The sequence below is a fragment of the Plectropomus leopardus genome, chromosome 3 (genome assembly GCF_008729295.1).
Source record: "Plectropomus leopardus isolate mb chromosome 3, YSFRI_Pleo_2.0, whole genome shotgun sequence".
NCBI lineage: Eukaryota > Metazoa > Chordata > Actinopteri > Perciformes > Serranidae > Plectropomus > Plectropomus leopardus.
The window spans coordinates 6,943,906-6,970,399 of NC_056465.1; the positions used below are offsets into that span (position 1 = coordinate 6,943,906).

The 26,494-nt window shown below is 40.8% G+C and overlaps 1 protein-coding gene across 1 annotated transcript in view; it reads right to left on the reverse strand.

Annotated features, from left to right (window-relative positions):
* gmds (GDP-mannose 4,6-dehydratase) overlaps window positions 1-26,494 on the reverse strand; it is a 201,396-nt gene that overhangs the window by 131,696 nt on the left and 43,206 nt on the right. The window contains exons 5-6 of the mRNA XM_042512148.1: window positions 3,992-4,184; window positions 2,730-2,834 (exon numbers count right to left, since the gene is read on the reverse strand). Of these exons, the coding sequence (XP_042368082.1) occupies window positions 2,730-2,834; window positions 3,992-4,184 (298 nt within the window). The remainder of the gene's footprint in view (window positions 1-2,729; window positions 2,835-3,991; window positions 4,185-26,494) is intronic.

Consider the following 26,494-nt stretch of genomic DNA (forward strand, 5'->3'; position numbering starts at 1 on the left):
GGAACCAGAGAACGTTTGGCATTTGATAAATGACCCAACCGATTAACCAATTATTATAATTGTTTAAGATTAAGTTTTTGTTGATCGACAAATTATGTCAGCACCACTTATCTCCATCTCTCTTCCTGTCATCCAACTCGTTCTTTCCACTCACTTTTCTGCATCACACATCATTCCCTGTGTCAACTCCATTACAAGTCCATTACAAGACCTCGATGGCGACCACACCGTCTTTGCTGAGCTGGCTGTAAACTGCACCAGTTCCCACACCTATCTGTCTGTGGTAACCCATTAGGGTTTACTGGCTGACCCCTGACCTTGGCTGGGGTCGTGGCCAGGGCCTTCATTAGGGGATAAATCATAAACACCTGAGCAGCTGACCTGGGCGCAGTGCTGGGGCTGCTGTCATGTGGTATTCATTTTGGGTCGCGGTGGCGTGTAAATCGGGTTAAACCAGCGCCTGCGACCCTCGGGGCTCAGAGCACATATTAAAAATGTGACCACAACCCACTCACTATGTGTTAGAATGTGTGCAAGTGTGTGTCAAGCAGTTATGAGAAACCTGGCTCCACCGGTGAATGAATATGACTTTATATAGAGCATGTAATTGAATACTTTTACACAATCCAACGATAGTTTACCTTCTGTTTTACTGCTTTATTGTGGGTTCCGCCTGTTGCTCAGGCGAAGTGATAGTTAATCGACAGGCCATGTGAGAAAAACCACAAAAGTTAAGGGACTAATTTACTTTTAATATATTTCATATGAATCCTAGCATGTCTGTTTTCCTGAAACAATGTAAAATTATGACAAATTCAAGCCAAGTACCTGCTTTTGGTGCACTGATTAATTGTGATTAATTGAGTGAGATTAGATTTTTTAATATGATTATATATGTTATTATGAATATGCTTTTGTATTCTTTTAAATGACTGAGCCACTAACTATCTGTCTAACTAACTAACTATGTCGCTGTTCTATTGAGGTGCTCCAGTGATGGTGATAGTGAGATGGCAGGGTACAAGAAGGGTACAAGAATCCTGAACTCAAGCAGCTAAATAGATTTCATTCATTCATTATCCATAACTCCATAACTGCTTATGCTTTTAAGAGTTGTAGAGGGGGTGGAGCCTATCCCAGCTGACACTGGGCTAGATTCACGCTCGCATTCACACCTACAGCCAAATGAGAGTCCCCAGTTAACCTGACCTGCTTGTATCTGGACTGAGGGAGGGAGCCAGAGAACCTAGAGACAGCCCAGAAATGAAATGAGGAAGGACCCACACCAACCAGCGGGTTCAAACCCCAAATCCTCAGCTATCATTAATTTCATTAGTTACATCTGTGTTGTTCCCACTGTGACGTGCCAAAATGTCTTCCATGAAAAAGGCCTTTTGTTGACTTTCTACAAAAACATCACTTTTTTGGTGCTTTGATGAAGATTTGTTTACCGAGATATGGAGCCTGAGGAATAAAACAGTAACTTTAAGACATATTAGTTTTTAAAGTTTTTTTTTGTACCTCTAGTGCCAGTTACTATATTTATTTAAAAAAAAAACAAATAAATAAAATAAACTCCCAAATTAACAAATTGCCTTTTATGAATATTAGCATGTTGGCAGATTTTGACTGCAAAAGATGTTTAATTTTGTTTTAAAAACTACTCGTGAGTGGAATTGTTTAGGCAATATCACACTTAAAATCATGCTTTTGTACTGAATATCATTATGAGGCAACAATCATAAACACAATATCACCACCTTGAGTGTGTTTTTGCTTTCATACAAGATCCTGTTCTACAAGCTGCATCTATTAGTTAACAACAATAAGCATCAATATGTTGTGATTTGATTGTTTACGTTATAATTGTTTTTGGCTCACCACAAATACTTCCCCAACTGGCCTGGGACTTGACTGCTGCCAAACTACACATAATAAACATTTCTTTACACTAGCTTGTTACTTTGCGTAGGTCTACAGTACATGTTACCATAGGCCAGCTACTCTGTTTCATCTACATTTATCTATATGTTTCCATTTATTGTGCAACCAGTGAAGTCAGAGTGTGTTGACAGCCGCTTTGGTGGCATACATGTGATGCTGATGAGTTAACAGCTTCATCAGACAGCAAGTTGCAACATCAGCTGATGTCATATGAGCATACCTTTAGTTTTTCTTCCTTCCCCTTGTTCTCCTCTGATGAACATCCATAATCAAACTCAGATGTTATTTATGGAAGTATGATCATTTTTAGAGTGAATAGTTTCTTACCACGACCGTTAATGTAGGCTAATTAAAGGTTAATGTAATTTACTGTTCACAACACCTGTAAAGTGAAGCGATACATGCATAGATAAATGTCTCAGTGCTGATGTAATCTATATTAGCACCTCCTATTCAATCAAATTACTTGGATGGACCTAACATATGTATTATAACTTATATTTTGTGACTTTTTTTCCCCAACTCCTGCCTGATCCTTATAAACAACGGATAGGAGATAGAAATAAATTAATCAAAAACAATCTTTGTTTTCACTCTAGTGAAAACATTTTTCAGCCATAATTCTACCTTTAGTAATGCTCTTTAAGTACCATATTTTGTCCTCTCCTCTTTTCCTTCATTGCTATCAGATGCTCCGACAATCCTATCTCCACATTTGGATAAAAAGCAGCCACAGCTTTGTGGTGACATAGAACAGCAGGGTGCGTGTCATGCTGTGCGCTCACCTCTCCTTGGGCTCTCATGGTTAAAGAGGATCCCGTTGACAGAGAACATGTTGTAGGCCTCTCGAAAGTTCACCACGATCCAGTAGGCATACAGCTTGGCGGCACCTGAGAGGAAAGGTGGAGAAAGACAGGAGCAGAGGAAACAGGGCAACAGAAGAAAATGAGTATGAGAGAGTTGAAAAGGTCACAAAAAACCCAACAGTCTGCTCAGATCAACAAACGTGCCTCTGCGCACAAGGAGACTCTTTACACTCACATGATGCTTTTATGTACTTTATCACGAAACCAAATTTAGCTATATGCATGGTTAAATGTTCCAGGGTGACAATATAAGCAGAGTGGAGACACTGATCTGCTTTTCGCAAGGCTGCAAAAAGACCCTAAAAGAAAGAAAGATTCTGTGTTGTAACACTACATGTCATATTTGAACACAGCAGTACCGCAGATCATATTTCACTGTCAGGAACGTGAACCACAGACTCCTGCTGACTGACCAAAAGCAGGCTTGTACAAAAAGTTCTCCCCTCTCTTCCTCTCACCATCCTCCTCCTCCTGTGATGAGGGGAATACCAGAGCAAGCAAAGGGAGGCGCCCGTTGATTAAGCCATAGGTCAAGATGTACACTGGAGGTGAAGGGAGGTCACCATGGCAACCCCTGACTCCCCCTTATCCCGAGTCTAATTAATAGAGGAGCAGCCCTCCTCATGATGGTATGCACCTCCCATGCAGCCTCGGATTGAGTGCTGACAGATGGGGAAAGTGTCAGTGAGGAGAGCATTTAGACAACAGAGAACATGAAACTTGATCGCTCACACACGTGTACAGCTTGCCTGCGTACGTGTGTGTATGTGAGTGTGTGTGTTGAAAGTGAGTGCTGAGTGCTGTGGATATAAAGGTGTCTTTGTTAAAGTGAGAGCCACTCCAGTCTTCAGTCAGACGTTTTGGCCTCGGGCTGTGTGGAGAGCTCAAATGCTGCCTGAGCACTGAAGCCCCCCTCTATTCACTCACTCACTCTCTCTCTCTCACACACACACACATACACACACACACACACACACAAACACATTCACAAGGAAAGTGTGCTGCAGAGGTATCAAGCAATCTGTGTTTGTATGCCCCTACATGGCCATAAGCAATGATTTGACGAATGGTGCAAGGTAGAAAATGTTAGGTAATCCTTGTCTTTGTGTGTGTGTGTGTGTGTGTGTATGTGTGTGTTTCCATTTGGATCATCAACAGCACATTACATATGTGTGTATTACCATAAGGTGAGCGAGGGTAGAAGGGCGTGGTTTCCGTCTGAGGGATCTCCTGAACTTTGCCGTACAGCTCACTGGTGGAGGCCTGGTAGAATTTCACGCTGTTGGTCAGACCACACGTCTTTATGGCGTCCAAGAGACGAAGTGTACCAACCCCATCAACGTTAGCGGTGTACTCAGCCAACTCAAAGGAGATCTAAAACAGTATCAGAGAGAAAAAAAAAAGATGGAGCGATTATTAGTGATGTTGAGGAAAATTCCCTCTACTTATTTATACAAATTATGTAAAAGATTAATACTATTTAATGTAGATTATAAAATAAAAGATGTAAACTTAAGATGTGGACTTGTTTCTTTTGGTACAGAAGTAACAAAAATAAGAACTTGAGGCTTGACTTTGACTCGACATAAGACTATTCAAAACTTGAAAGCAATAAAATTCAGGTCTTGACCTGGTGAAACCCCAGAATTATTAGTCTGACAGTTGGGCCTAGTAACGCCTCACAGTTTGCATAGCTACTTATGAAGCCTGTACAAAGAATGTACACATGGTGTCAGACTGAGGTTCAACTGGTGGATCACGGTCCAAAAGTGGTTCACATATCTATCTATCTATCTATCTATCTATCTATAATATATATATATATATATATATATATATTTTTTTTTTTTTCTTCAAAACATTGTTCAATTGGCCCTTCCCTAAGCCCTGCTACTTTGACATGGTCCGACAAGCTGCCGAAGCGAACATAGAGCTCACACTGTAACTAACTGCACACCCTGAAGAAACATTATGTAATTTGGTGGGAAATGAAAAAGTGAATCCACAAAGAAGCATACAGAAAGGTCTGCAGTATATGTTCGAAAGAGATTCAGGATATCAACTTCACTCAACAGCAAAACCAGATTAAAAAGATAAAGTTAGAGGGTAAATATTAACGTGCAGATCACAGTGTAAAGGTGAACCACCACATCACCTGGCGAATCCAACAGAAGAAAACGAAAACAAAGAGAAACTTCACCAATATTCAGCCTGATGTAGGTAGCTCTGGCTCATCAGAGTGTGTGTAGTTTAACAGAGTTTAGCTTCCTCCCAGTGCTGCCCCCAGCACCTAGTCCTCTGACGGCTGAGCTCAGGGGAAGGCACAGGGGGAAGCCAAACACTATTCAACTACACACTACAGTGACACACAGCTAGCTGAATATCTGCAAAGTTTCTCTGATTCCCTCAACTGGTCCTGTAAAGCAGGGTAGGCATTTATTCATGATTATAATCATTAAAAAGCAAAAGCAGTATGTGTGTACATTCAGTAGCTAAGTCAGTTAGCTAGCTAACATTCGCTGGCTAATCATAAACTTTTCAGGGTTTGATTTTGGAAAAAAACGTTTATCTCCTTAAACTTCTTCAGGTAAAGAGTATGATTATCACATGTGCCCCTGGCACAACGTTTAGCTCAAAACCCACAAAACCAGCCCAGAAATGAAGAAAATCTATATCTATTGTACGAGAGTCTCCGGGGGCACAGCTATGTACATGTTGGACCCTTGTCAGAGCCATTGCTGTGCAATGATTGGCCAATTTATGTTGAGGGGCGGGAGTTAGTGAAGGGTCAAAACACTCAAAGTTTACTTTAATCCTTTGGCTCAGGCTTGCTGCATTTTGCACTGGAATGTGGTCACAGTTTTTGAAATTTAATCGAGATGTTTCTTGAAATGGACAACATGGAAATAATGAATGGTATTGCTATATCGTAGTTCATCCGAAAACAGAATGATGCAAAGTGAGAAACTTGACAACAACACAAGTTCACTGCACATTTTACCCAAAGTCACCAAAATATGCCATAAAAGAAGGCGGGAGCGATAATGATGCAGAACATAATGGGAGAATATGTTGTTTCTGGAGGACATCAGAGCTGATCAGGAAGCTCATACCTCAAATTAAATACTCCAACTCCCAGAATGCCTGTTTCCACTGCTGAGGGCCAAGAGAGGATGGAACTTAATGAACACTTGGGGGGAAATTAAGTTTAAATTAGAAATGGATGTGTGCGTGCACGTCTGTGAGCGTGTGACACTGTGCACTTGGACTGTGTGTGCTTGTGTGAGTGCCAGCTTGGCCTCCGGCTCCAAATCAGGCGTGACGGTTAAAAGCCGTGCTGGTTAGTGGTCACCACACCTGGAGTAAGCGGCATGAGCTACGTCTGTGCGGAGGAAACGCTCTGGCCCTTTAGTGCTTCCACACCGGCACGGTACTCATGGCCAGATAAAGACCCCTTATTTAAAGCTGGGACCCAAGAACACTGGGGCTCTATTTGACTCACCATACACACACACACACACACACACACACACACACATACACACACACATACACACACACACACACAGACACACAGACACACACACAGTGAGCAGGTTTGATCAGGTTCAATTACACTCCATAGCTCAGTGTAATTACCTGTGACGCTCCACTCACGCTTTTACTTTGCATTCTAGCATTTTCATTTACATCATTTACAAGAGAAAGTGAGGGGACACTTTTAAACCAACATGTACTGAACATTACATGATGATGATTTTCACTGCGAACACTAGTAGAGCACACAGCAATGGCAATACCTGTGTAATAAAATCACATTTAAAATCACAACAAACTGAAGCCTCCAAACTGACCAGCTGAATAAATGCACTAAAGTTGAACTATTATTTGGCCATCAAGATGTCAAGGGGAAGCTTGACTATCTGTTGGTCAAAAAGCCTCAAAATGTAATGGCAATTCATCCACAGCTAATTGAATCTTAAGTTTCTCCAGCTCAATTCAACTTATCATAACGGCATATATGTATACTTTATGTATACGGTACATCTTACGGGTATTGCACATTTTAATTCACAGAAATGTGTACAAATATATACAGTATCATGCAAGCAGGTCAATGCAGAGTGGTTTTGATGTAATGACTCCGTGAGTTAATCAATCAAAAATACTTACTAAGGCCAAAATACTGTACACTGGGCATGGACATGGCATGACGCGTCTGCAGCAGCATGCCAACAGCAGAGCGCGTTCATTTTGATCAACTGACCATGGATACCTATTTTTCAGCTGCTTTGCAAACCTTGAACAGGTAAAAACTGCATTGAAGTGTGTAAACAAACTAGTAAAATCTGTCAACAGGTGAAAACTAGTAAAATGAATACCCCATTTTACAAGAGGCAATCTGGCACAGCAGAGCAACCCTGTGCGTGTTTTTGATGTGTAAGTCACTACTAGTTAATACAGCCTATGCTTTCAAACCCTTTATAGCCAACTGACATTATCACTTGGCAAAACCAAACTCTGCAAAGACAGTCTGTGAACAAAAGGACAAAAAGGAAATCTTTGCATTTTTGAAACTGTAATGAGGATTATTTGGTTATATAACTTGATGACTAAAGCTAAAACATTTAGTCAGTCAGTCTATTGATGCACTTGTTCCAGTCCTGCCATTAAACCCACTGCAGAAGAGGGTGCAACAAGATGATGTTAAAACAGTTTAAGTCAAACCTCAACGCTGGAAAACAACGTAGAAAATATGACAGAAATATTGCATTTATTTTTTTAATAGATTAATGTGAGGAACGTTACAGTCTCCTCAAAACTCCACACAGTTCTGAGGTTTTTTTGTCTGACACTATTTTTAGTCTCTTCAGTAGACTATAAGTGTAAGTCACATGCTTTATATGCGTCAGGATTTCTTTACTTGTTTCCATGGTTTGTAAGAATTTTCAGCATTTTCCTCTTGGTCACACACCTAATGTGTAACTACTCGGGCTAATAAACTATACAATATTATTCACATTACTGAATACTGAACAAGTAAAGAAAGCTTGCAAAAAATATCAGGTAACGTTTGTTATCTTGTGATCTTTCTTGATCAGATAGTTCCCACATTCAGTTGGGCTTTTGCAGTTTATTGAAGCAATGTGTTTTGACAATATCTGAAAGGCTAAGCTTCTTTTGTTAATTAAAACATAAGAGTTTTGTCAAAATAAAATAAAAAAGGTTTACATGTACATTTCCTGTTTGTAGATAGTATTTCAAAAGTATTAAATCATGGTTGATATTTGTTTTGACTCAAATGTAAAGAGGTGGGCTCCTCAGGTCAGGACTGGCATAGCTGGGTGATGGAGTTCAGAATGGAGAGTGGACAGTCACTCACACACAGACAGTCAGTCAGACAGACAGACAGACACACACACACACACACACACACACACACACACACACACACAAACACACACAGACCGATTCCCTCTCCAACAACAGTCATAATGTCAGCTCTCTCAGGTCGAACTTTAGCTCTCCACCTCTTCCTTCCTCACACATAGACCTTATTTCACGCTACTACAGCACCTCCCTCACAGACAGACACCCCCTCTCTGTCCTGCTGTCTGTCTGCAAGTCCCTCAACTCCTCTTAACACCAACGCGGTCTGCGAGAGACAGACACAGACACAGACACAGACACAGACACACACAGACACACAGACACACAGACACACAGACACACACACACACACACACACACACACACACACACACACACACACACACACACACACACAGAGAGACTCTGGGTATCAAAACCAGCTGAGAGGGGCAGGGTCCAGGACGACTTGACAACTTAAATCAAACAAATTGCCTTAATGCCTCCATTCTCTGTCATTATGCAAGGCAGGGCCTAAGCGCTGACGGTTTAAAGGCCAGCCGTTTGTGCACACTGCTGTGTGTATATGTGTGTGTGTGTATGGACTGCTGGGCCCCTCGGTCGACCTGGCAGATATTGTTCTGTTCTGGGAAGTCAGCCAGGCTCTGTCAGCATTGGGGGTCCGCGCCGACCGAAGAAAAAAAAAAAAGGCAATCCGTTTAAAAGGTTCTAAATGTACAGGATATACGTGCCACATTTAGTGGTTTCATTTCTTTCCTGCTCACACAAGGCCTGTTGAAATGCATGCTTGAAACTGGGGAATGTGTCTCTGTGCATGGATGTGTGCGTATGCGTGCAGCGTGTTGGTGTGTGTCTTGACAGATGTATAAATATGAGCTACATTTATTCAGCCGTGGCCTCCCTCTGCATACCTGCATGGACCTCCATACAGGATAATATGAAGGCATTAAACTGTATATACACAGTGGTGGAGGAATGTGACTTCTATTGTGTGTTCAGAATATAGGAAAAGTCAATCACCCAGGAGTATAGAAATGAAAAGTCAGGGAAAAACAAACATGGATACTAGTGATATTTTTGCTATTTTCTGACTTGACAATGATCAATTATATAATTGATCAATCACATTTTTTTTCTTTTTTGTTTTATTAGTATCTAAATGATATGCAAAAATTTACATTAAATGTACAAAATGTTACAATGATCTGGCGGAAAAGATAAACCATTGTATTAACAGGACTTCAAATTCAACTCTGATTAATCTGTATTCACAATAAAAATCATTTCTTGTTTTAATTTATTGCATTTGAAGACCTTTTCAGGGTTTTTTTTTCAACCAAAAAACTATTTTTTTTCTTATTCACGGACTGTAGGTAAGTATAAAGTAAATATATGGTCAAATGCAGAGGTGGGTGTTATGTAGTTAAATGGTTACTATGGTCATTTGAATGAGTGCTACATATATAAAACTATTATTATTATTAGATGGACACATTTAATTAAATACATTTTTTGTTCTAATTAATCCATTCATATTTAATTTGACTATTTAATGACTTTCAAGGCCTAGTATTTATATACGTAAAGTTAAGACATTTTGAGACTTTTTTAAGGACCTGCAAACACCCTGGTTCTATCCCTACTTTACATCTTTTATGCACATAAATGATGAATAAATGAATGAAAAATGTACAATCACTTCAGAGAAATGCACATTTTTGAGCTCCTCTCTCAACTGTGTACGGTAAATTGTGATGATGATTTTGGTGCACAGGATCTTGAAATCTAGGTCAGCAGTTGTAATGTAATCTGATTTACTTCATTGTCAAGTTTTATTCAGATTCCTCTTCAAGTTTTTTACTTGGTTTCTTATGTTCAAAGTAAACAAAAAAACACTTTTATTATTAGGCACAACACCAACCCGCTCCCTGGTCTAATGCTGTTTGTTCGCTGCAATAAAACAGTGATGCAGCAGATTAACGACCTCTATGGTTCACCGTCATCACACCTCAGATTCCAGAGAAGTTACAGGAGAAGGGCTGCCCCACTGTGAGTGTCACTTTCTCGGTATTGTGAACTATATGCTGTCAAACACTGAAACTCCAGCACATTCCTGCGAACCGCAATCACCCAAATAAAGAAATCACTAAGACGCCCTGGAGGTAGAGATGGCGGAGAGAAGGAAAAAGAGATGCAGGTAAGGAAAAGAAGAAAAGTAGAGACAGACAGAGGAAGGAGAAAGTGTGTGTATGTGTGTGCATGAGCATGGGTGGGGGTTTGTAGGGAGAAACCACAGGCAATTACACCTTTACTCATCACATTACAGGCCAACTGAAATTAGAGCAGTCGTGTGTTAACAGGGCAAAGACAAACAGGCTGGGTTCCCTACAGGAGAGGGAGGTTCAGACCCGACCTAGCAACCCCAGCACCGCCAGACAGATCAATTACTCCGCTTTCATCAACTCAACTACAGTGTCACTCATCTGCATTATGAAGCCAAGATATAGACCCCGCTTTCCCTGCAAACATGAAGCCTTCGTGTAGCGCTACTCCTCTCAGTATTTGGAGAACTACGATTTTCTTTGCATCAGTAACTAGTAACTTAACACCAGAGTTAGAGTAAAATAAACCTTTCACTATTAATTCACAGCTGTAGGAAAAGATACCCAACAATAGCTACAGCATCGCTTAAGACAAACAGCCTAATCGTCAGAATAAATGCTGGCATTGTACATTTCTGCAAACCACCGATATGATACATTTGTTAGATATTCTGTAGTAGATGCATTGAAACTTTACCTTTCTTTACATGTCTACAAAACTGTGGTTAACGTGTCGTTAGTTCTAACAACAAAAAACACTTGGTTATTGTTAGGAAATGATCATGCTTTGGCTTTAAAATACCTGCTTTTGGCAACAATCCTGGCAGGAAACGCAACAATATCTTAGTGGAAAAACAACCGCTTTTCATGGCACTGTCTGCAGAAAATGTAGCAATGTCTCTTGTGGTGTGGTGGCACCAGTGGTGCTGGAAATGGAGTGATGACTCACTGTAAAACAAACAGTTTTGCAGTTTCTTGGCCTTGAACAGTCATCTTAAACTTGGCAGGTCTCAGGTCTTCTGATGTTAATCCACCATCCTCTCCACCTCCTGATGACTGTCAGCTCATATACTATGTAACTTTAGAAACGTTGATACGATAAATGAAATATGAAGGTAAAATATTGATGGTTTGCAGAAATGTACCACACCAACATGTGATTCTGGCTACTTGGCTTTGATGTAACACAAATAAGAAGCCCTGATATTTGATAGCACAATAAGGTCTGTAAGATTATCTTTTCATAATTCACTCATATCTGTTGATTTACTGAGTTGCAATTCTCATAGATGGCACCTGTTGCTTCAGTCTGGCTATTACTGTACAAATTTTAGATGGATGCTGGCCATCTGATTTCTCCCTTACTGATAAATGAGAATGTTTAGCGCTTCAGGAAAGTTCATCTCCATCGTTGAAAGATACAAACAGTGACTGTTGTTGTCTGACAAAATGCGAACTATGAACTCCAGTCTCAAACTTGCCTGCTATACACTTCCAACCACTCAATCCTGCCTCCTCTCCAAAACTTGTTGCAGAAAAGAAGGTGACTGTCAGGAAAATCTAAATATTTGAAAAGATGACAAATGCTGCTATTTTTCTTGTTTTGACAGCAAAGTTATTTTCAAAGTGTGAACAGGCCTTTTGGTCCGCAAGGCCAGGTTCACATATGTTTTCATGTACAGACTGTTAGTTTACTGATCAAAATGCAAACTAACAATTGTGTTTTGTTGTCTTGCATCATCTGCAGCACATGCACCACTCTGCAGCAGACACTAAACTGGCTGTGTTTGCACTATTGGGACAATTCTAACACATTAAATATCAGATGACCAATCAGATGTTCCGGGGTTTTTTCCTTTAAGGACGTCCTGCTGTTATTTTCAACCCCTTTATCTGAGGGAATTTCTCAGAGCCCAAGTTGACGTCTTTGAATGTTTGGCTTTGAACGAAAACTCAAAGATATTCAGTGAACTGGCAATGATATAAAACAGACAAAAATAGCAAATTCTCACATTGGAGAAATTGGAAGTACAGAATGTTTGAAATTTTGAATAAGAAAATTAAAATTAAAATTTATTAATCCACTAATTGTTACAGCTCTAATAAAGACAAAATAATAGGGCATGGTACCATTTATATTTTAACCAATACTGGTAGTTGTTCCAGTCAACGGTACCCTTTTTTGTTACTTTACTTTCTCTGTAATAACAAAAATGTGTTTTTTGTACAAGATGCGGAGGTGACTTAATAGACCAAAACAACTAAAGCAGTTCTTCTTTGCTCTTTTTTAATCAAACATTTCTTTCTGTCTGCTCGTGTGTGTGTGTGTGTCTGCTCATTTAACAGTGATACTCGGCTATTACTAAAGTCATAAATAAAACAGACCAGATGCAGAAACTATTTCAAACCAACTTAAACGTACCAACTTTGGCACCCAACCCTACAGAAAATGTCACTGTTGCTGAAAATATAATATGCTTCCAGAGTGTACACTCCAAGAGGGTCAAAACTTCTTAAATTACTATATGTGATGTCACAGAAATACATACAAGCAAATGTCTACAAAAATATAAATTACTATATCAACCACATGATGCTTAAAAGCCAAACCAGGGTTTTTCTGTGATGTGTATCTCAAAGCTCAGGTAAGACTGCACAGTTGCAGCACAACATGATTAGGAATTCCATGTTTTCACCTGCTAGCTGCTGTAGCCTAAGCTACTGTTGCTGTATGGGGCCCACGCTATCAGCCCACTCTCCAAACAGAGCTGTAACTCCATCATCATGTGTTGTGATGAAACTTGAAGGGGAATCTCTTCACCTCCAGTTCTGTCTTGTTGAAATTGTGTCACTCAAACTCGCCTAAACACACACACACACACGCACACACACACACACACACACACACACACACACACACACACACACACCTATTACAAAAACAAAGTGCTATTTTTTCCTTGCACTGTTCCAATTTGCCTTTCCCTAAGACCAGACACAATACGATTCAAAGAGAAGCATAAGAGATGCCCATAGTGGCAGGGAGAGTGAGACAGAGGCGTGGATGTATGACATTACATCATCCGCCTGGAACGTGTGTTGGCTCTTTGAGTGTTTTCATGCCAAGAACCAAGTGTTCTTAAAATGGATATTAATAACAATATCACTCCCCAGCCTACGCAAACACCAGCTAAAACGACAGGTATGACTGTCCCACGCTGCAGTCATTGATTCAAAACATTACAAGCATGTCGGAGATTCACAAGCAATGCGGTACATAAAATGCACACACACATACACACCTGCGTCTTGCCAAGAATTCCCTCGTAACCAAAGTCCTTTGTGTTCAACAGGTGACATTTAAAGGCTGAAGATTAAAGACAGACACGGCAACAAGCGGAAACTAGCCTCTAAAAAGCGTTAATTACAGAGTGCACCTGAAGGAAATCCAAACAATGAGTTTATTAATAGAGAGTCTGTTTGACAAGAGCTCCCAGAATAGCACAACAAGTTTACGTGGTTCTCATGGTTCACAAGTTTATAGTTGAGGTGACAAAGGATATCAGTTTACAGAAAATGGGTATCCCGAAAAAGATGCTTGTCTATAAATTCAAAGGCCTGAAAGGCCTTCATTTTGACTTGCTACCTGAATTTTGCTTGAATTTTGCTTTGAAAACGTATGACATGACTTGGACATTTTGACTAAATATTCATCTAAATTAAATTTTTCAAAGCTGCATGTCCATGAGGGTCAAAATAAACTTCATCATCTGTCAGTTTCTGCAAGGGTTAGTGAAGTCATAAAAAACAGAAACATGTGTTCACTGTCTGTCTGCACTTGTGTCAGTGTGGAAGTATATCAAACATGGTCATCTCATTTGAATAGTGGATCATTTTTGCAAAACCACAGATTACAAAAGATCATGGAAAACAGACTATGGTCAAGGCAGGGTTGTGTTTGGGCAACTAAAACATTTGTGTTGTTTAGTAGCTCATTTTAATGATTAATAATAAAGCTGACTATTAATTGCAGGTGTGTGATGGAACCAGACCACAGTCCTGCATGGTTCCTGCAGGTGCGGTATATAAATGTAGTTCCAATGGACTCTGGGTTGGTATATCAGGGCTTTAGGAGCCACATAAACTAAATCAGGGACTACAAGTCGCTTTTGTGCATCATTGTTCAATCTCACTGCATCTGATGAATATTAGCATGAGCAAGGTTGTTCTGTTGGTATGTCCATGCAACGTTCTCTTCTCTTCTCCTCTCTTCTCAATCTTTAGATCAACATTTTAGCGCTGCTTAGGTGAAAATGGACGGTAATTAGTGACGGCACATCATTGCATGTCGCAGGTAAGCTGAAAATACCTCGTTCACCTGGGTGTTGTGTTCCCATCAGTGTTGATAGGAGCCGAAGGCGATTAACACCTGTGTTCACTGCAGAGTCAGTTGACCCAGGTGTGAATACCGACTGTACAAATTCTCATTGCATAAAAAAGTCACATGTTAGCAGGTTTTTGTGCAGTGGGAATGAGGCTTCAGAGAAAGCAAGTAGCAACAATCTGCTGGAGGTTTAATGATTGTCAATTGCTGCTGCAATTAATCAAACAGCAAAATGTCCACTGGACAATGTGCCAAATAAATAAATAAAAATCAGTTATAGTATATCAAATAGTTTGTACTGCGTGACACACAAGATATGTTTTACCGATAGAACTAAAATATAAATTTAGATTATACAGACCACTTTTCAGGAGCTTAATAAGGGACAGATCCATTTATCCACTGCAGGGTGTATCCCTGCCTTATCAGAGCATACATCATATCTATGGCAGTCACAGTCTTTCTCTTAACATGCTTAGTGTAATCACGTGATGGCAACACAGATCACATTTTCCCAAAAGACTTTCAGCACACCATTGGTCTTGTTGTAAATCAGACTGGTGATGCACTTAACTCCACAACGGCGAGCAAAGCGTGGTGATTCCCTTGATGTTATCACAGAGGACTATATGGTGCCGCGAGACACATCCCTTTTCTCCTTTGAAAGTTTATGAAGAGTTAATTCTTCTGACATCTTTTACTGGAATACATTCACTGGATCATAGCTTTGTTTTTTGGTTTTTTATTGCTGTTTAAATGTCAGCTGCTATATGGCTATTCCAAACACGTCTAATAGTTGTGGAATATTAAAGGTCATGCAGGCTATCAAAAAAAGTCTAATGTAAACACAGACGAGATGTTTTCATCGTCATCCTTTGAGGTGGTGGGTTTAGTCCAATTACGGCTTAACTTCACCACAGGATGAAAATTAGCAGTGAAATGGCTTTGTGTTTCTTGGCAACCGCCCTACACACAGAATGAAATTCAACCGGCATGCCTTCAAAACAGTTTTTCTCGCTCATTTACTCAGGTGTTTCTTTTGTTGTGGCTCTTTACTGTTAACAGATTTAAAGTGCAGAGACAGTGACAGAATGTGAGGCTAAACACTGAATTATTGATCTACTTACAGAGAGCTTAAAGGATAGGATTGAAAAAATAAACTGAAGTACCTTAAACTCCAAGGCAAATTCAAGGTCAACATGAATTTTTCAAATCATGGATCTGTACATGGCATGACATGCATCCACCCACTAATCCCTGCCACTGATGTTCACTCATTGTGATAACATCTCCATCTCTGTGTTTTTGTGTCTAATTACAGGCGTCTTCTGCTCGGTTAGTGTGGAGGCCTCTGCAACTATGGCAATGAATAAATACAAGTCAAACAGATCAGGTGGATCTGAGAGAGACAGATGGAGATGTAGGCGTGCAAGTAGCACACGTGTGGAGAACTACGTGCTGCGGCAGCGTATGTCAGGGCAGGTAGACAGTTGGAGAGAGTTGGAGATTGGCTGTCAAACTCAGGATTTATGCAGCCGAGTCTGGAAAGTCCCTGTCTGCCTCCCGGCACTCCACTTTCTCTCACTCCTTCCCTCTTTCTCTCTGCATCGCTTTCTCTTGATGGCATTGATGTGAACAGGTGGTGGCCAGTCTCTCTGCTGCTGGTGCCCTGCTCCATCTCTCAGGGCAATGACATGAAGGAAATTTGAGGGGCGCTCGAGCCAATGCAATCAGTTCATGATCCAAAACTCCATCATTTTATTTTGATAGTTTTCCCAGTGCCAATGCCAGACACACATCCTTACCAATGAATCATGTTACAATTACCTTCAATGCAAGTAACAAACTTTATTAAGACTCTAAAAAAGAATAGTTTTCAAGGCAGAAAATGTATCAAAAGGTCTCAAAAAAACCTCTCAAACCCCAAAACATTGGGAATAATTTGGTTGTTTCATCAATATATGTGAAAATACATTGTTTCTGTGCAATATTCCCAGAGTTGATGACCAAATCTCTACAGAGGTAAAGGTCTTAATTTGGATGTGAAGTGCTGAATGTCATTACAGCCAAAATATCTCAGATGAGCTTCTTTATTTTAAGAGCCAGAGAGGTGGAAATCTGATCAGTAATGAGTATGAAAGTGTTAGGAGAGCAGAGGTGCAGTCATGCAGCCCATTCCTTTAGTGTTGGATAAGAAAGCCTGGAAAGGGAACTCCCTGGAAAGTCAATCATGAAATGAAGAGCCCCTTCATTCCCACCTTTCCTCAATCGCGTGATCTACCCTGCAGACATTCACCACCAATCAATCACTCCGACCTCACAAATATAAACACGCGTGTAAACATGGCAACAGGTCTTACTGAAGAGCGCTGCGGTCACGCCTCGGGGGCTGTGTGGAGCAATCACACGTGAGCACAAACTGACACACATGAATACACAGATATAAACAGCTTTGTGATCAGTGACACTCTTTTCAGGGATTTACGAATGGACTTCAGGGGGGTGTAAAGCCATGTCAGCAATACAACCAGCTACAGCTGTTGCCAATCGACTACACAAGTGTAAAATAGTGACGTGATCAAGGGTCATTAAACATGCACTATGCAGGATTTTCCTAATGAAACACTTATACAAAAGTAATGTTTCCCAGTCATCATTTATGACCCACCAGAAGTGTGTGGTGGTTAATTTATCTGCAGAGACTCCAACCTATGCCTGTATTTTCTTTTTTTTCCTCTTATTTTGCTGTATTTGTGACATTAAGGAGCTGTTCTTCTTTCAATTTGCCACCAATTGCTCAAAGCTGTTTTTTAAATCTCCTCTGGTGTGGTCAAACTACACGTCTCCCCAACCATAGTCAGTCCATGGCTTAGAGTCAAGACCACGTCGCCCCCCCTTTCTGAAATTGGATGTTTTGCAGAACGGCGAGGCAGCATAATTGTGCAATATTCCTGCCTTTTAACAGGCAGTGTAAATGTAGCTATTATCTCATTAAAACGCTTATAATCTCAGCAGTGTGACATTGCTTTATTTGATTCATTTATTCATTATGTATGTATGTATGAATGTATGAGTGTAAGTATTCATTTATTTATTTATTGATATAAGAGTCTTTTTTTTTCCCTAATATGGTTAAAGGTTAAACTTAACACTTCATGAGAAGAGAGACCTGATGAGCCCCTAAACACCTAAAAACTACATCTTAAAATACTGTCACAATGTCGACCAAACACTGCAACCTTCCTGACAGCACACATGGAGTTGACTGAACACCACAGCAACACAACAGCATCTTTAATAAGAGATAACATCTCTCTCTTTCTCCCTCTCTGGGAGTTTTCTCACACACTTTTTATCAGCTGACCAGGACCAGATGACATCAAAGTGAGCGCTCATAGGAGAGGTGAGGAGGGACCTCCCACGTCTGAGACCCCCTGCCAGGACCAAACTGATCCTCTTTACGCCTTCTGCCCCCCATCTTTCCTCGCTCACCTTAACCCCCCCCCCCCAAACTCCAGCTGCTGCTCCCGCTCCATTTGGCTGTAATCAGCACCCAGCATCATCTCTGATTAGGGAAGGTCGGGATGGTAGGAGGTAAAACTTGACAAATTGGCACATTCTTCTCCACCCATTTCCCTTCTTCCCCATCTCTCTCGATCCTCTCTGCCCCTCTCGCACACCCACAGACCCCACTTAAATCAGGCAGCACCCCTGCCGACCCCTCCACCCAGCCCACGCTGCACCACTCACTTGATGAATGCTGTCCTTGTGAACAGAGGAAGCCACCAACACACCACCCACACTCTACACACACACACACACACACACACACACACACACACACACACACACACTTCCCCTCCCCTGGCGTTGCTTGCATGATCCTTAAATAGACGTGAAGTTTGGGGACCACCGCCCCTGCAGGTGCTACCTCTCTTTGGTTACACACACACGTGGACGAGCATGCCCCACCACAAGAACACACTCCCATAAATACACACATAGACCACAGTCAGCCACAATAACACATACCAACACACACTCTAGCTGCCCTGGTTGCTGTCACAGAGCCATGTGACCAAAACGGAGCCCAGATTCTGATCCAACATTATGCCTGATTTACACAAGCTCCCCCCTCTCTCTCTCTGCACTGCTGCTTCACCTCAAACCCTAACCAGTCTATCCCGGGCCCACCCAGGACCCCCTGGACAGGAGCAGCACAACAGCTGCATGTGTGTGTGCGTGGTAGAGGAAGGAGAAGGAGCAGGATCCAGGTTATGGCTGGGCAGTTACATGGTGCCTGTTCAGTTATAAATACCGTCTCGTCTGTCTTGCAGAGTCACTGAAAGTGTCTTTTTAGAGATGTTTATGAGGCGTGTGTTGTCCTGGTTGCAAGCCTTTTAAGGTTATTTAAAAAAAAGAAAAACTGGACTGATCAGGGGGAAAAAAAAACTACCGTGGTGCTGTGGAGCAAGAAACCAACCAGAGGAGGGTTTAAAACAATAGCCCTTTTTTAAACACTGATTCAGATACTGCTTTCAAGAAGATCTGCCATTATGCCAGCTTTGTTTCTTTTCACTGAACCAAACAGCAGTGGGAATAATGCTGCCGCGGTGTATGATTTAGAGAATATGCCGGCCTTCGAGACCTAAAAGAGACCTGATGTGCAACACAACAGTGTTGACATTCAGGGGGTAGTTTTAAACAGATGTTTATATGGCTGTGTTACTACCACCACTGCTGGCTTAATGGCAAAACTGCAATGCCCCCCATTCTGTGTTTATATCTTTTGGGCCTAGACACACCAAACTGACATCCAAGAACTAGCAGTGACGAAGGCTGACTACTGTGACGGCTCACATCACCTATGTCTTGGGCAAAAAGTTGCACATGAACACGACCCAAAGACTAGAGTCAAGGGCCAACAAGCACATACTTTCGAAAGTAATACTAAAATTTCATAGCAGCGGGTGTAAATAGTCTGTATTCATCATTCAAAAAGCAATGCTGAAAGAACAAAGGATATTTAGCGTGCACTAGCGAAAAATAACACATACAGTTCCAAACTGTTTCTGCTTAAAAGCTCAATGGCTAAACATATTGTTATTTAATATAAGACGTCTGTTTCACTGTGGCCTCTTGACTTTAGGTGTTTGTCTACTTTCCTTACGATCATTTTCTTCTTATGCACTGAGCTGAACTGCCAAAGGGATTTCTTTTACCAACTGTCTCCACCGTCTCCATTTCAGCAAACCATGGTTCATGACGATAAATGATCAAGAACAGGGAGATGAATGTAAAGCCCCTGTATAAAGGAGCATTTCTGCAGGTCCTTCCTTCCTGCTGCTGTTACACGTACAACCAGCACAGCTCCCAGTACACTACACACCAAAATGGACTCAAGCTAAAGTGCAAATTATCACAGTGTGCAATTATTCCCATGTTCTTGTTTTTTTACTATTCATTTTTAACACACCTTGCTGCTGTATCAGTGTAAATTTCCCTATTGTGGGACTAATAAAGGATCATCTTATCTTATATTTGAATAATATGTTTATTGTTTATATTCATACCGTGTACTTGTTTATACATTTAGACACAGATGTGTGCACATATGTATACACACATTCTCACCAGACATTCTTACTTTATTAATACCAGTTTATGTGTGGATAAAGGTGTATGGATGGTTTTTGTGAATACACATCATTTATGAATTGAGTTATGATATAGATAACAGCATCATGGAGGTTTTAACCAGCCCTAGGAGCAGCTGCTTTCAGCACTCTTCCAAGCTCAGAAAACACCGGCTAAATAGCCTACATATTAATGTTTTTTTGTAAATGTAGTAACCATAATCATGAAAAAGTCTGGTGATGATACAGAAACATGAAGAACCACCCTGCGCTGACACACTGCTCCAACAAGTAAAGAAAGACGAGGGCTGGGCGAACAAACCTGGCAAACCACCTTTCCCTGACAGTCAGATAGGTGCATGTTTGTGACCGCGTGTGTGTTGCTCCCTCTCATTACTATGGTGATGGCGTCTCTGACAGCACAAGGAGGCAGTGTCGTAAAAGATGGTGTGATGTAGGAGTGGCCAACCTTTCCCACTTTTTCCCAACCCCGTCACACCAACAGCTTTCATCTGGAGCGGATTAGAGACATTAGCACTTTCTTATCTCTACGCATCTTTCACCATCTCCCCCCTTTTCCTGTCTCTGGCCTCCCACACAACACCCACCCCCTTTAATTCTCCATCTCTGTAGCCGTGCATTCTTAAAATACTCTAAAAGGTGCTAAGGAAAACAAAGAAAAATTAGCCTTGCTACATAAATCAGCGCTCAGGCTCATATTTTCATATGAGCACCAGTCAAGTCCAATCTGCTCTGTTTGAACACACAAAGTATGCGGCTTAGTTAAGGGAAGAGAAGTTGATCAATCACAACTCTGACACCGGCTGTGCACATACACACACACAGATAATTTAATGTGACCTTACTACAATATCTAAACCTGGCCGTGTTTGTGTGCGTTTGTTGGTGGAATGTGCAAGAGGCTTACGGATATTACAGGAGCGTTTGCACAGAGGCTAAAATTAACCCAAAGCTTATAAACAAACACACATACACACAGCCGGTAATCTACATTAATACCAGTCATCAATCTTGAGGTGATGGCACGTTAGGCCGTCCTTATTGGGAAGAGATATGACAGCGTGTTTAGTGGGAGTACGTGTTGCAGAGCCTTGGTCATGATGGGAATTTAATCTCTGTCATCTATCTCTATTAAAATTGGCTCCAGATAGCTGATGAGTTTGACACTGGTCTGACAAGGCTACGCTGCTGCCGATTATGAATATCACAAAACATTTGAAATAATGAGCATGAGTAAGACTGTGAAGTGAACCACCCTCGTTGAAAACAACTGCACCCTGCTGAACATTTACTGAGTATAAGCGAAAAACTAACACAAAATTCATCCAGTCCAGTTGTTTTGGTTTCATGGTACATTTACAGCGTGGTTCAGTCCCAGTGCTCTGAGCTCTCATCAAGCTTTCAGCCCTCAGTATGCGACCAGCACCAACATCTGACAATAAAAGCAGCTGATATTTTTTCCCTTAGGATACAGTGGAGATAAACCAAAGCTAAAAAGAGAGTGAATACTGGATTTTGATTTATTTGGCAGACAAAAAAAAAAGAGAGAGACAAGAGGATGCTGATGTCCTTTGTCCGCTAGATGTGTTATAGGCATCTGCTTGCTAACAGGTTGGCTGCATCAACTTTAAAATGTGACAATAAGTCTCAGCTGTGTATATATTGACTTGTTTTGATGTTCCTCTGCTCTCCAATGGCCAAAACAACAATTTCAGGTTGAAGTACCAGGATTTAGTGGTATCTAGTGTTGAGGCTGCAGATTGCAACCAGCTGATACTTCTCCTATGTGCCAAGTGTGACCAACACAAAAACCCTGTTGAAACCCAAAGTTAAAGGAATATGCTTTACGTATGAAAAATAAACATAAAAAACTTTGCCGATGCTGCCATGCTTATCTTTATTTCACTTAAATTTAACAAGCATCCCAACTTTATTGGTTGCTCCCAAATTATTGTTAATGATTGATAAAAAAAAAAAACAACTGTGGGGTTGGGGTGCATGAATGTTTTTTGGCTTCTGAAGGCAGGCAAGAGTTAACAAAAAACACAACAAATCATCATTCGAAGAAGAAAGACGAGAAGAAAAAGAGAAGGAGAAGAACAAGAACAAGAACAAGAAATCCTGAAGAATCTCATTCTGATAATATGTTAAGTGTGGCTTATTGTGCAGGCAAGGGGGCACCTTTAGTGATCATGCATTATGCTGTCAGTTATTCTTCCATTGCAATATACTTTTTTGGGCTTAAATTTTTGTTTTTACTATTTAAATCTTTTTCTTTTTTGGAAACTATACTGCTTCTGCAGCTATATATTTACTTGCATGTTTAACATCAAATGCTACAATAAATATAATACATCATAAGCCAAATATTAATAATATAACACCACAATACTGTAAAAAAAAAAAAAAAAAAACACATTGCATTTTGTGTTCCTTGCCGACACTCATCTGAGGTGAACATAATCTTTTCCAAAGCCACTGCCCTAAATATGACTCATCTCTCATCCCTTTAACAATGACTGTCTCCCTCTGTGAGTATTTAGATCATCACTGTACAGCCATTACTGTCTGTGACCTTAAATACCAGTGACATATCATCAACAGAAACTTATGATTCACACTTTTAAAGACCCACGTGGACACACACACAAACACAAATACACACACACACACACAAAGGTTAGCAGAAGACAATTGCTTGGGTTCAAGTCCAGCCCGCCTCTCTCAACAGGGCGGGAACATCAGAGCAGGGGTCGGCATGTCGGGTCGGACCGACGCAGAGTGGCCGGTCTTTAAAGGAGGCCTGTGGCGGGGAAGGGTTTTCGGGAAGGGGAAGTGCACTGCTGGAAGGTTTGGATATCAATGGAAAGGCTTTCTCTCTGCCATGTGGGGCAGCAGTGCGGCTTTCCTTTATCTTCCAATACCACCACAACGGAAAGACAATGTCAAAGAAACGTGGCAGGAATATTTCCAGGAAGGGACAGCCTAAACAACCACAATCCAATCCCGAAAGAGGAACATGCTCATTTGCAACATTATATATCAAGTTAAAACTACAGTACATTAAGTAATATTACTAAAATATGACAGTGTTGATGTGGACAGCATGCATACATAGAGTCCGCGGCTGACAGACAGATGACGTTCAGCCCGAAGCAAGAAAGTCTGCTGACCCCAACTATCCCACGATCCAACAGCAACCTGGCTAAACCACAAGCACAACCTCTGGCTATCCAGCTGTTTGCTCCAGAAAATATCACTATATTCTCTCTCTCACACACACACACACACACACACACACACACATTCATAGACACACACCAGCAGGGCCTAGTTTAAGACTTACTCTCAAGTAACAGATAAGGCTGAAATGTGTTTTCTGCACTAGAAGGTCTGACGATGTTTCGCCATATGTCAAAAAAAGGCTAAATGTACACATAATATAGCAGCTATCCTTGGGAATTGTGTAAAGTTGAAGCAGTTGATACAAAAGATCTACAAACAGGCTACTGGGTATAAATATTTACTTTAAAGACTGATCGGGATTCGTGGCATGTAGTGGTGAGGTTGTTGCAGATTGCTTTTGTGTGCCAAGCATGTAGTGGAACTACGCTGGCTCATGTGAAAATGCGAATGGCCGTATTTAGAGCCACCGTTTCATTTGTTCACTTTGGGCTACTGTACAACATGTCCTTATGTAGATATTAACGACTCATTCTAAGGCAACGAAAACACATTGAGTCTTAGTTTTAATTGATAGTACACTAATGAAATTATAGTTATGAATATTATATTTAATTTCTGCCAACAGATGTCCCTATACCTTGAACTGGACCTTTAGAAGGTACCAAACTGGTCCTTTTTTTCTTTGACAATTCCAAAACTGACGCTAGTAGAGTACCTAGAGCATAAAGCCTAGTTTGAAGCATACGGCAACTGATCAAGCTGCCCTATTTAATGATTTTGAAGTGAGAACGTGTTGATAATAAATAAAGGCAAATAAGTAACATTTGATAGGCTTGAAAAACAAATAAATAAATAAATAATAAGTTCTTAAATTGCTGCCACACTTTCCTTATGAGGCACCAATCAACTGTAATGGCTTCCAGTCATTTCTTGGCACATTACTAAGCAAGTGTACATCGACAGAGTTGAGACATTAAGACATGCCTAATTTTTATTCATGAGGGAAAAAAAGTTTTACTGTGCAACTGTACAGTTTTATTTTGCACAAATCAGTACCAACCTGATTTGGTACATCGCCAACTCTCACTTCATGCAGTCACGAGTCCATGGCCCCCATTGTTTATCTTTTGACAGAGTTCTCTCTCCTCACCCCTCCTCCAATTCTCCACTACAGCAGCCGGAGCCACAGAGCTCTCTCCTCTCAGACCTCCGCCTTCCCGGCGAGGCTGACCACAACCCGTCCAGCCCGGGTCGCCTTACTCATTTACCGCGTGGGAGCGGATACCGACATGGGCTCACAGAGACCCATTCAAAGCCTTGCATATGTAATGTCTTCCTCTGTAAAGATACCTTACACTTCATCTGCATATTCACATATTCAGAACCCGGTGTTCACTTCCTGTCTGTGCAAGATAGAGATGGAAAACTGGGCACAGGCAACGTTTGTGTGTTTTCATTAGTTTTCAAAGGGTTCTTGTCACTGCAGCTTAGAAGCCAACCGAGGGTAACATCTTCTGGCACAAAACTCCTTACATTGGGCGCACATCAGTAATAAAACTTCAAAATCTGAGCAGGAATCAGAATTAGGTGAGATAAAGTCTATATTTCTAAGATAGGATATCAAACCAAATAATTTGTGCCTTTTCCTATCAGACACAGATCTGTGGTGGAAAGCCATAAGAAAAGAAAAAAACTATTGCAACAGTAACTGCCATTCAAGGAATTCTGCTGAGACCTGCCCATCACGCAGCCGTCGCGGATCACTTCTCAATCCAACAACGAGTGTCAACAGATACACATACGGAAAAATGAGAGCTGCTATTGTGTGACAATCTCCCAGTGCGGTTACACTTGTAAGCAAACAACAACATACCACAATGACACTCCTGGTGCTCTGCCAAGTCAGCCCTGGCAGCTGCTCCGCTCAGCTAATCACTGGCTCATTGAAGTTGATGGTTTATTATAGCATTTTATGCTGCTGTGTGCAGAAAACGTCTGGAATAGTTGGAATACAGATCATTGCAGCATTCTGGTCGTGTTCAAACAGTCGACACGTACCGTCCATGATGCTATTGGCTCTTTCATTCATGTCCTTTCCCATGGGGTCACAGTCTGAGGTATGACAACCCTCTGGATTCTTTAAATGTCTTGGCGCATAAAACAATTACAACTTATTAGAGAGGCTTCAAACTGGTGACTTTGAAGGGGAAATTACAAGGTTGCATGTGTGTTGCACCATACTTACATATATAGAACATACATATATAGAACAGCTATTCGTGTGTGATAAGACATACAGACGTATAAGACAAATTAAGTCTAAATCATTAGTTAAGTGGTCTTCTGAACCAAATTAACCCTTACTCTTCTTAAAATGGTCCTGGCTTATGCCTAGTCTTGAAGGAACTGATCTTACTTCCTGAATTCAGATTATTTTAGAACAAAAAAAGGCTACAGTTGTTAAATGGCTCCATGGTAAATTTCAATTCAGACCCTCGTCAATAATTTTGATGAAATCAATTCTGAAGATTGTTGCATGAACAGAAATGTAATGCAATGGAGACTGGTTTACTGCTGTTGCCCAAATTTCCATTATTCACAGAAAAAGAAATGCCTGGATCGCCTTCTCTCCAATTTGCTGGTCAGTTTAAGGTTTTTGGTTTTGTGTTTGTAATTGTGATCTTTTTTCTGATCCCATTGTTTTTGTCAGTTTTTATTTCTTAAACCACCAGTTTAGGGGCTTTTTTGAGGTCTGTTCCAGCTTTTTGAAAACCTTCAAGCCAGTACTGTGTACAAATACTCTTACTGAAAAGGACTGACAAAGATGGTCAATATATATAATTACCATTTTAAAATTTTCTATTCAAAACATGCCAACTGAAAACTGCAGAGTTCACTGTTTTTATGTATTGATTCAAAGTACATTAATAGAACATAATGCAGATATGCAACATGTTTCCATCT